The 12096-nt window shown below is 38.5% G+C and overlaps 2 protein-coding genes across 2 annotated transcripts; one reads left to right on the top strand and one right to left on the bottom strand.

Moving 5' to 3' along the window:
* Positions 1-1402: 1402 nt before the first annotated feature.
* Positions 1403-1936, bottom strand: LOC145466039 (uncharacterized; the record flags this gene model as incomplete). Its single annotated transcript, XM_081449819.1, has 1 exon — positions 1403-1936. A coding segment is annotated over one exon (507 nt), but the record flags the coding sequence as incomplete, so codon positions are not given.
* A 3178-nt stretch (positions 1937-5114) lies between these two features.
* LOC145464956 (neuropeptide Y receptor type 2-like) lies at positions 5115-6201 on the top strand. The gene has a single exon (XM_081448767.1). It carries the CDS (start codon positions 5173-5175, stop codon positions 6199-6201), a length of 1029 nt encoding a protein of 342 aa, XP_081304893.1. The 5' UTR covers positions 5115-5172.
* Positions 6202-12096: the final 5895 nt, after the last annotated feature.

The following is a 12096-nucleotide window of genomic DNA, read 5'->3' as shown; positions in this document are numbered from 1 at the left end:
AATTGATCGATCGATGCACTTTGGTGAAGGGAAAAATGGCGTCCAGGATCGTTGGGTATGTAATGGCTTCTCCATGAAGGACAATCATGCCCATGTACATATTCATCTCTCTAACTTTCCTAACAGCGGAGCGTTTATCTGAAAGCTAGTGGAGAGAGAGGAGGGGGTTGTTAATGGTCACCAAGGGATCACAAACAGCTAGTCATGAGTATTTAAAGGCAAGTCATTGAAAGTCATAAATACTTGTGTCTGTCAGGAAACTCGGCCGTACATGTGTACCTAAAGACACCACACTCAATCTAGTTGTCTTTCCACTAACTATAGAACATCAAGACCAATGGTGAATCTGTGATATAAATCGTGAGGAAAAAATTATCCTGATATGCTTACTTACCATCTCTCCGTAACTTTTGAGATGATCTCCTCTGGAGTCTCATCTGTGGCACAAAGTTTCCCTAGATTTTCTCCTTGTCCATTTAACTCCAGGTCGTCAGTGTGGGCAAGTTTTCCCTGAGACGCAATTCTCTCTGCAGTCGACTGTGCATCTCTGTTCAGCAGTGAGCTCAGAGTTAATTCAGGTGAATTGTGTATTTTACGATACTTGTTATGTTCTTTTAAGCCAACTTGGAGAAAATCTGTCACGGCAAAAGTAGAGGCTTTTAGTTTATGTTTAAAAAAAAAAAATGGATTTCATTTTTCTCTGTCTCTTTTCCCTCTCTTGTTCAATTACAGATATGCATGCAGATTAAATTGGGTGACACAGGTAGCCAAATTGCTGGCTCAGAAAATTCTGCGCAAACGCCCAGGTTTCGAGCGCTGGTTGGGGTCATGATGTCGCACTCTGACAAGACACTCAACTTCCTCGCTGGCTTTTCCTCCCTGACGGTATCATGTACTGGATGCTGCGTGCTCACTTCGGCTTAGAAATACTACGCTTCATGCTACAGAAACCAAGTTACGCTCCAAAGGTGTGGGCCAGTGGCCTAGCTGTGTGCGACTTAAGCTTTGGCTTAGTTGACTAGAATCGAAATTCTCTCTCAGTGTAAATGACATTGCTTAAATGAAAAGTGAAAATGTCCAGTGTCAATAAAAACGGACATTTGATGCTAACTTGAATGTTGATGGTAAATTGTGTACTAGACTGGCATTACGAACATACCTATGCTATCAAACAACTACTAGCACAACAAAAAGATCGGAAATTGAGTGGTCGACAGTGACTCCATTCCTCCTTGGAAGTCACCCAACGCAGAGATGAATACGAATAGTTATTTCGCCATGTAAGGAAATTTTATAAATTGATAAACCTTCTTATAACAGTAAATAATAAGCAATAAATAAATATTCTAAGAGGAGGCCTCCAATCACCTAGAGGTGGTTTTCAGAAGGGTCCTCTAAAAAAAAAAATTCTAGAATATACCTTAAATGTCTAAAACGGAAATACAAGGAGGTACAGCTCACCTCCTCCCTGTTCCATTCCACCACCAACTGTTGTTGGAATTGTAGGGTATGTACTAGCAGTGTATGTTGATTCCGTTGCTTCCGTAGTTTCCGTGGCGGATGTCACCTGAGAAGCTGATGGCTGTGTCTTCTCTGTGGTACTACTCGATGGAGTCGGCGCTGGTGTGCTGCTGGCCGGTCCTTCAGTCGGTGCAGTGGTTTCAGTGGTTGGAGCCGACGCTGTCGAGGTTAACTCGGTACTAGAAGATGTCGTTGCCGTAGGGGATGGTGAAGTGGATGACGAGGACAGTTCAGTTGAATATGTTGCGGCAGTAGTACCCAGGTTAGGCTTTTTGTCCTGATGGCAAAGAGCATCGAGGACACACGGTGGACACAAGTGCGGTGAGAGGCACAGGTCTGCTGTTTTTGACGTCGTGTCATAAACGAGCTGTCCTCCAACAGGAATGCGTAATGTGTCTGCATTTGCTGTCAGAGAGAAAATAAAATATAAACGTTATACAATTGCGAGGATTTCTAGTACAAAATGAAAATAAATATATGTATTTTATATAATAAATAGAAATGGGAATAGATATCAGGCCTTACTTCTACAGAACAGAGTAGACCAAAGGAAAAAACAATGATGAAGGAAGCATACTTTGAACTTTAAACTCCTGCAAAAGAAAACAGAACTGTAGTTTTGAAGCAGCATTAACAGTGACCAAAACTTTTTATCTAAATTTACGATTGCTACAATCATGATAATTCCCGTGGCAAGGACAAATAATTCAAACACACCAGACTACACGCGCGCTAATACTTAATACTTGCGAATCGAAGAATAAATAATATTTCGACCTCGATGTTAAGGGCCTAATCTCAAATTTATCTCAGAATTAGGTTTTCCATCAAAATTTACTTACATTTGCTTGCGCTCTCGTGTAGTATAAATCAGATTTAAAACACTTTTACGATTCGTTGTCAACCAGGATCCTCCTACAACCAAGAAACTGAAACAGAGCACCTGTCAGGTCACTAGTTCGATTGTACAAACCATTTAAAGGAAACCTGTTATTTTATCCTTTTAATTCGTGCAAGCCTCATAGTTTTCAACCTAGACTGCTAGTTAGCAAACCGAAAAATGCACTTAAGCTACACTTTTTTACAACTTCTTTCAAAGCGAGACGGCGATTTTCCTAAGGCGACGGACTTTTGGCCTAATTTTGGTCAATCTGAGCTGATTTTTTGGTCAATATAAGTCTGAATCAGAATAAGAAGGATATACCAAATCAACGTGTCACAGTGTTTCTTTCTTGCCATTTTTATCTTTCACTAAATCATAGCCGAGCACAATTAAGTGGACTACTTATTTGTGATGGAAAATGCATTATACGGAATGGCTTTATCAACTGTGGTCCAAGTACAGAATGACGTTAACAGTAAAGTGTTATGAATCACATTTGTATTGGATTTTTTGGTATTTCTGGGATACACCGGAACGCGGCAGAACTGAATAAGTAATCATGCGTCTATGTTTTGGCTTGGGAGACTCAAGCGCCTTTCTCAAAATGGCAATTCCAAGAGGATGGTTATCATTGTGTCTCAACCGCGAATTATTTTCGGCGTAATGTTAATAATTGCTGACTGTGAATGACGATGAAATCCCGAGTTCTCGAAATTCCGTGGTAAACGGAAATTGGTTCGAGAAATCGGGAGCTCATGGAATATCAGGGTAATGATTCCGTAAAAGAAATCCAAGAGAGACGCACTATATATGGTTGGAGTTATCTGAAGATTCGAGAAATCGAGAGCTCACGAGTTCGAAGTTAATGACCAGCGCGATTTGTTCTCCTGATAAGCATCTGATGGCCGAGTTGACTAAGAGGAGGAGAATTTATACACAACGTTAACTTAAGCCTGAACATCCCTAATGAAACTGACAACTTATATTGCTTTACATTATTTTAATATTGAGTACGACCCGTGCCAAGGTTATTTCATAGCGTTAAGTCCTAAATGTATTTGTGCTCTTAATTAAAAATTCCCATTTGCGAATGAAAGTTTTGCAGAGCGACTGTAGAATACCTGGATTATTCATCCTGAAAAGAGCTAGACATAATTATTGCAATATAAATATCATTGTCTAGTTAACTGTATTGTAATTCAAAAATTTTGGTTTGAAGTAATAAGCTGGTGGAAAAATCACAGTGTTGAATTTTTGCTTATTGACGACTTGCGTATAATGTACGGCAAAAATCTCGAAGATCTTAAACTGAATGCATATCTTTAATTATTACATCCTTCCTGGCAAGAGACACACCTTCCTGCAAAGGATCGAATTTAAACCCCCAAGCTTTGCTCACTTTCTTGAATTTGTTAAAGACAAGTTAATTGTGCAAAGATCAATTTTATATTCTAAAGGCCAAAAGACAAAATTTATTTCACTATGGACGCCTCTCCTCTCCTTACTTTCTATGGTTATAATTTAATATACGGTATGCGTCAAAGCAAGCCTGGATGTATTATGTATTAAGTGTTAGTTGAAACCTTAATTCTGGTAATGTAAATTTTGTAACCTTAAGTTTTGTAGTGAAAGCGATGTAAGTGATGTTGTGACAAAAAAAAAAGGTCTATACGGAAAAATACGCAGATGGAATTTAAAGCACATATTGACTTCGAATTCACTTAACGCTTTTGCTGAGTGGATAGCTTTTAACAATTTGAGCAAATAACAAAGCGAAACTTGACAGTAATGAAGCTTAATGTATTTGCTTTTAATTTTGCCGAAAAATCCCAAATAACTTGAATATATATACGGAACAGAAGGATGTCTTAAATATCCACAGTTTTTGAATTTTTTGAAAATTTGAACAAGTGAAAGAAACAAAGTAAAGCAAAATAAATAAATAAATAAATAAAAACAAAAGAACATTTACACTGAACACTATTCTGTAAATTAGAAATGATAGATTGCTACAGAGTCTTGTTATGGTTTCATAGCAACGTTTGTAAATGATTGGGCCAAATCACCACTTATTGTTTCGGTTGACTCAAGAGGTGAAGACAAACGCATTGCAATAAAACTAAAATTCTCCATTCAATTCTGAATTTTCAATGTAGAATACCCGACCGTGTTGACCATCATAGGAAAATAGGCATTTATAATATGGCATTCACGAGTATGCGGGAATATGTTGAAATATAGCCAAACACATTTAGTTTCGTATTGCTTTTAACTTAACGCTTAATTAGTGGCAGGGAAACGTTCAGCATAATGTATATAAGTTCTCATTGGTGTCAAACGATTCATATGACATCGTGAGTACGTGCACGTAATACCACTTGACTACATTTGGGAAATTACTATGAGATCGAACAAAAGAAAACCAATTTTTGGACAGATTCTACATACTAAGACAGCAGAGATTAAGCAACATCTTGTTATTATTAAGCAGCAGCTTTTAAGAAAGATTGAGCGATTTAAAGTGGCGATGTTCAGTCTGTATTAGTCCGAAAGGGAAATATTCTGGTGCTCAACACTTTGTATGATCACTTTACGCAAAAAGACATATAGGACCAGAAAAAGAGGGATAACTGGAGTCAATCTGTCAGTACGAGTTATCAACAAGAACACTAAAAAAAAGATAAACTGAAGAATTGCCAGGTGGGTCAAATCACCAACAGTGGGCAAGTTGGCCTGAGTTGAATAGAAGACAAAAACTAGCTAAGTATATGATGAATCACACAAGTGCAAGTGACCCTCTGGTGCAGATTCCACAAGGTGTTATTATAACTGTTTTTGTTCTGACAGCAGTTTTTCTTGTCGCTGGTACTTACGGAAACGCCAAAGTTTTTCTCTTACTGGAAAGACGGCGTGACCTTAGGAAAGTTCCACACTTTTTGCTTGCTAACCTGTCGGCGATCGGATTGTTGTCCTCAGTTGTGGTGATGCCAATCGTTATATCAATCGCAGCAAGAACATACTTTATGAAACAACAAGACGGGATCGAGCTTCCTGTTCTGTGTAAAATTCGTCTGGTACTATCATTCTTCTGCAGTACCGTCAACGCCATAACATTGTCACTAATGGCGATGGATCGCCAAGACTGCATTTGTCGTCCTCTCCGGCGGCGTTTACATCCTGACAACGTGAAAAAAGTTCTCCTAATTGTCTGGTTGATGGCTATAATTATATTTGCGGTCTTTGCTATACTGCTTAGTATAGACGAATCGCAGTGCCCTCAATACGATCCCTTCAATTTAATATCTCATTCTTCCACATCGAGAGGTTTCTTTAACGCTTACATCACCATCTTTGGCACAGTTTTTAATGTCTCGGCCATTCTTATTATCATGGTGACATTCATTCGCGTCGTAAGCGGACTTCGCTCGTCGCCTTTACCTCAGTCCCGGTCCCTACATCGGAGGTACGAATCGCAAATTACCAAACTTACTTACAAAACAGGTGCTATTTTCATTCTGTCCTGGTTTCCAGTAATAATCTGTCACATTACTACTCGATTTTTTGCTCCTGGGTCGGAACTTACACTTTCCCTGAAACTGCTAACGACTGCTTTTACAGGTTTTGCATATGCATCAAATCCAATTCTTCATTATAAAATTTTGAAGACTGCTTCCCCAACCTTAAGAATGAGTGACGTTGTTGCAATTCAGAGTTCAACGGAAGCCAGAGGTGATGGAACCCACAACGCTTTTTCAGCCTGTCATTCAGATGCCTTTTATATGGAATCTAAACTTTAAGGAAATCTCGTGCTTAAGTCTTCTTTTATGTAGATTTTTGCAGACATTGAGATATTGCGTTACTTAAGCCAGAAATTCAAGAAATCAAAGAGCTCTCGTAAATACAAAAGGTGAATGAAATAATGTCAGAAGTCCTTGACCTTCGGCTCCTGATTATGTATATAATTTTGTCTTAGCTTTGAGTTGAAAGTTTAGCAGAGTGACTGTGGAATACCCAGATTATTCATCTTAAGAAGAGCTAGATATATTGCATAATAAAATCATTGTATATACGGAAAAAAACGCAGATGGAATTTAAAGCACATATTGACTTCGAATCCACTTAACACTTTTGCTAAGTGGATAGCTTTTTACAATTTAAGCACATAAAAAAAGTGAAACTTGACAGTGATGAAGCTTAATGCATTTGCTTTTAATTTTGCCGAAAAATATCAAATAACTTGAATATATCCATGGAACAGAAGGAGTCTTTAATGTCCACAGTTTGTGATTTCAATTGTTTTTAAAATTTGCACAATTCGAAAACCTAGTAAAGCAAAAAAATATTTAGACTGAATACTATTCTGTAAATTAGAAATGATAGATTGCTACAGTCTTGCTATGCTTTCATAGCAACATTTGCCAATGATTGGGCCAAATCACCACTTATTGTTTCGGTTGACTCAAGAGGCAAAGACAAACGCATCAGGGGCACCCAACGAGCGTTTTCTCTCTAATGCTGTTAGATGCTGTTTTAGGCTATCTGGAGTACTTTTAAAGCTCTGTAGGTTAATTTTAGGTTGCACTAAAAAAATTTTATCTGTTCGGATATTCTAGGGGAACTTGAGTATTCTCGAATTTATTAGGGCTTTTTTGTCCATTTCCCGAAAACCTTAGGTCTTATCGCCTTTCCGAAAATGATAGCTCACCTTTTTTCGGTACTCAAAACGACATTTTCAACAGTCCGAAAACAACAGACATTAAATTTCTCATGTCACGAAAGTTCGAGGTGCCAATTCTCTCAAGAAAATCAGAGGGGATTAAACGCCTTCCGAACAGATAATTTACCGAAACGATCCGTTGGGTGCCCCTGACGCATTGCAATAAAACTAAAATTCTCCATTCAATTCTGAATTTTCAATGTAGAATACCCGATCGTGTTGACCATCATAGGAAAATAGGCGTTTATAATATGGCATTCATGAGTATGCAGAGTAGCCAAACACATTTCGTATTTCTTTTAATTTAACGCTTAATTAGTGGCAGGGAAACGTTCAGCCTAATGTATATGAGTTCTCAATGATGTCAAACGATTCATATAACATTTTGAGTACGTGCACTTGACTACATTTGGGAAAGTACTACTAGGTCGAACAAAAGAAAGCCAGTTTTTGGGCAGATTCTACATACTAAGACAGCAGAGATTAAGCAACATCTTGTTATTATTAAGCAGCAGCCCTTACGAAACATTGAGCGATTGAATCTGGCGATCGGATATGTTCAGTTTGGACAAGTAAAGAAAGATCGGCGATGATCTCAAGCACTTTAAGACCCACGTACGGAGGCTAGATCTAGGTAACATCCTAGATGGATGTAGTGGCTGCCATCTTTGTAACTCATAATTTTAATTCTTCTTATAGGAACTTCCTGTATATTTTTTTTGATAATTCTAGTTAGGTGTCCCCTGTTAGCAGTGGGGATTCTCTACTGCTAGATGTAATTGACAAGATGATAAAGTCATCATCATCATCATCATCATCATTATTATTATTATTATTATTATTATTATTATTATTATTATTGAACACGGATTAAACACGGAAAAAGTTCCTGGTGGCACCCGACTGTCGTTGAAAATCTTGGTCGGAGTGAGGGGAGTGAAGGCTCCAGATTCACCAAGAGGATAGTCAACTGCGGCGTGCTTTACACTCATTACAAATAGTAACTGGGTTACCATGTCAATGACTTGCTTCGTGCTCGTAAACTTTGCAGGAAAGTCTTTCACCCAGAGAAACACGGAAGTGTTGGTAGGAAGGTAACTGTTGGAATGTTGCCGGTTTATCGGACAAAAATTAGGTTAAATTAATTTTAACTGGAAAGAGCAGCTCACTTTTCGACATGTAGGTGAGAAAAGTAGAGAAGCAAGCTAATATAAGAGAACAGCTGAAAACCGATTAGAGTTTGTTATGTTGGCAAATTCTAATTAATGGTTGATTATATTAGTTATTACGGACAAATCCCAAGCTTATCGTGGTTTCAGCTACCAAACAAACATCATGAACGGGATAGCATTGCGATATATTGGTTCCATGACATGCGAGTATTTATAGGAGTTTTAGATGCTGAGTTCTTTTCACATGATTTTTGCAAAACCTGGAGAGTCTAGCTAGGCACATAAAGGAATTCTTAATTCATCGCGTCAGAAGGATTAACCGTGACAGGCAGCAGCAAATGCCAGTATAGTAACTCGAAGGTATGGTCGAGGATCTCTCCCTTTGTTGAGATGGTGGGCATTCCATTCGTCTTTGCCTTTCTTCTTTGTTTCAGCGATGAATCAGTTTCTCCTTTGTTCAGTGTAGTTTTGCTGGTGTTTACAGGCCTAGTCAAAAATAATCTTTCTTTACTTGAATGCATCCATTCACTGGAAAAAGCGATGATGAGCAAAGTGACATTGTTCAGTACTATGTTTTTAAAGGGCTGTTATCGATGAAAGTTGTTATTTTTGAGTATTGTTCAAGGTACTATGTCCTTTTAATATTATTCTGTTCTGCAAAATAATGACGTACGTTATAGTCAGAAATTTACTGCACAGTTTGAATAAAACAAAATGAAGACAAAGCAGGATTCCTATGTTCTGTTGCTACTTAACTTCAGTTGTGGTAATCTCTTTCAAAGTGCATAATATTAAAAATTTGCCATTAACAAAACACTTTTAAATCAAATTTTCCGGAATTCCTTGCGTTTTTTACCTTGTTTGGACAGATTTCCCAAATTTATCACAAAAGGACTCAGCTTTTGAAAACTTTGGTCTTGTGATTGACCCATTGACTCCAAGAAATTTTTGCCAAAAACGTACATTTGCCAAAAACGGACATTTTGGAGCTTTTCAGCCTGGATCTGGGCCAAATTAGCCCCAATCTTCTCAAAAAGGCATTTGCAACATGACAGTATGCCTTTCTTTCCACTAGCATCGTGTTCAATCTCGTTCCCAGAGCCCACGTGTCTTTTGGTCGGCGCCAAGACACGGAGCTCTGGATCGGAATAATCAATATCCAGACTCCAAGATTTTAGGAGTTCCGGTTTCACGGCGCATGCGTGCCTTGGTTTACAACATGGCAATCTCGTTCCCAGAGCCCACGTGTCTTTTGGTTGGCGCTGACCTCTTACATAAAACCTTAATCAAAAAGCCCTAATCTGAGAACGCTCTCTTAAAAAGAGAAGTTTTTAATCTTGATTTAAAACAGTCCATGGTGGAACACTTTTTAATTACCATGGAGTAGCTAAGTGAAGTCGCAGGAAGTTTCTCACTTAAATTTCTGAACATTTTCGTGCATATTTTGGGCTCCATTGAGTCGATCAGTCTGATCTGGATATCATTAGAAAGATATTTTCCTTCTGTAGAACTTGCGTATAGATGATGCCAATTTTGGTTAAAGGTGATGACGTCAGAAGTGCAACAAAGGCCAACGCTCGTCACGGCCGGTTACGGGCGGCACGGGAGTCAATGGGTTAAAATTCCGTCAAAAATTCCATTTTACCATTAACATTCATTATATGCGGTATTTTGTACTAATTAAGGTGATTCCCTAGTAAAAGAACCCGCCATAGATTTCCGATGAAACTTGGTATGCTGTTGTTATGTTACAGGACAAGGAGATATTAAAAACGTAATAAAAAGAGGGGGTCACCGTGCTTGTTTTCACGCCAAAATGCTGAAAATATGGTTGTTTAAGTGAATTTTGGTAATTTCTTTGCCCAAAAATAAGCTCGATGCAGCGTGCTATATCACACAGAGTTTGACTTTCTTTGATTGTTTCTTCATCTACGTCCCAGAAAAAATGTCTTCAAATAACCTAAATTTTTTATCCTTTAAAGGAAACATAATCAGGACATGCGCTGTTGAGCCCGTTATGTCTCCCTCTGTAGTACTTATTTCATTTGCCAAAAAAGTAGCCATAGATTTCTGCTAATTTTTTCTCAGTAATTGAGGATATTGTTCTCATTGAAATTATGAAATAAAAAGTTGAGGTCACCGTGCTCGTTTAAGAGAAAAGGAGCATTTATTTCGCTATCGAGCTAAGTTTGAGGGAAATCTCTTACGTTTTGTGCGCGCACGCGCTCATGTACGCGCGCTAATGACGCGAAAATCGTGCCCCAGTAGGAATGTGCAATGCAATACTAAGGAGTCACCTTAAACTGCAAAGTTGTAATCAGACAGATAGCTGTAACCGGACACCTGAAACGGACAGTTACACGACGCCAATCATTTTAAGTCCTTTAAGCTAAATTCGCAAATTACAACAGTGATTCCAGTCACTATGGTAACCAATCCACAGGAGAGATTTTGTAACATTGCCATAACTTTGGTGGCTGTTTCCAAGGGAACATTAAAAGCCATTTTCTAACTATGGTCTATAATTTATTTTTCGGAACTGTTAATCATCATATTTTGCTACTTTGTTAAATGAATTTTTTTTTTTTTTGAGAAATTGTAATGGTTACGATTAATTGTTAGCAGGACATTGTGTCGTCCAATTCTGCCTGTAATCATATACGCGGTATAATTAAACAAATCGGACTCCCTTTTCGCGGTCGTCCGATTTTGTTAATCACTCGTATGATTACAGACTGAATTGGACTCTACTTAGTTCTATTACCATTACTAATGACTATTTCCTGGGTTTAATCTCTTTTTATAGAACGTTTTCACTGTTTAAATAGAAGCATCGGGAATTACCAATTTCGACGTAGATTTAGGCTGCCGTCGACGTCAAAATACAAAACATTTTACAAAACAACAACAACAAAAACAATCAAAAGTAAAAGTAGAACTAGTTCACCAGGCGGGTTTGGGAAAATCGGACCTTTTTAATCTTGGATACCCTTAGTCAGCCTTACAGCAGACCGCTCTTAAGCTCCCCTATCCCAGAGTAAGGTTTCTTAACCCTTGGACGCACAAACTAACTCATAACCCCACCGTGGTACAAAAAGGGGGTGCATGGACTCCCCTCCCTCCACTGGGTTTTCGTTTTGTTAAGGCACAGTGAAATAAATTTACATTAATCGGATAGCCCCGAGCTTGCTCCACAAAATGGTTCCATATTTGTTGCTTGTGATGTCATATGACGTCAAATGACGTTGTTTGACCCGCTATTCCAACGACAAGGGAGGCAGAGGAGAGAGAGCCTTGGAACAAGGTTGCCATCCTGGATCTGCCATCTTGAATTTTGCTATTTTCTTAAAAAGTCAAGTTTCTTAAAAAGTCAAGAGATAACGCTTTGCATACGGCGGCTGCGGCCACAGTGCGAGTCAGAACTTAGCTGTCCTACTGAAACAGCACCATAATAGTCTTTTTCTTCGCAGCTAACAAAAAAAAGCCAATTCTAAGTTTCTTTGGCCTCTTCTAATAATCAATTAAAGAATTCTGACGAGGAACCGCATGTTTTGTTCAAAATGTCCAGAATGGCACAACTATTATCCTATCTGGCGACAGCAATCGAAGAGCGTGTTGCCGAGCGCGGGCTACCCATTTTTGGCGCTAAATTAAAAGGTTGGAGACACAGAATGTTTCATATTTTTCACTCTTTACATTCTGATATTGCTTTTGGGGTCAAAAAATCCTTTTTCGTGAATATTTAATGCCGTCTCCAGTGAGAAAATATGTCCGACATGCATTTGAGGACCCTGCAGAATCCT

This window comes from Orbicella franksi, chromosome 13, assembly GCF_964199315.1.
Source record: "Orbicella franksi chromosome 13, jaOrbFran1.1, whole genome shotgun sequence".
In the NCBI taxonomy this organism is placed as follows: Eukaryota; Metazoa; Cnidaria; class Anthozoa; order Scleractinia; family Merulinidae; genus Orbicella; species Orbicella franksi.
This window is presented reverse-complemented; position numbering and strand designations above follow the sequence as displayed.

Bases quoted from the DNA above. Each gene is read 5' to 3' on its own strand.
- LOC145464956 (XM_081448767.1), top strand. From the start codon at position 5,173: ATGATGAATCACACAAGTGCAAGTGACCCTCTGGTGCAGATTCCACAA.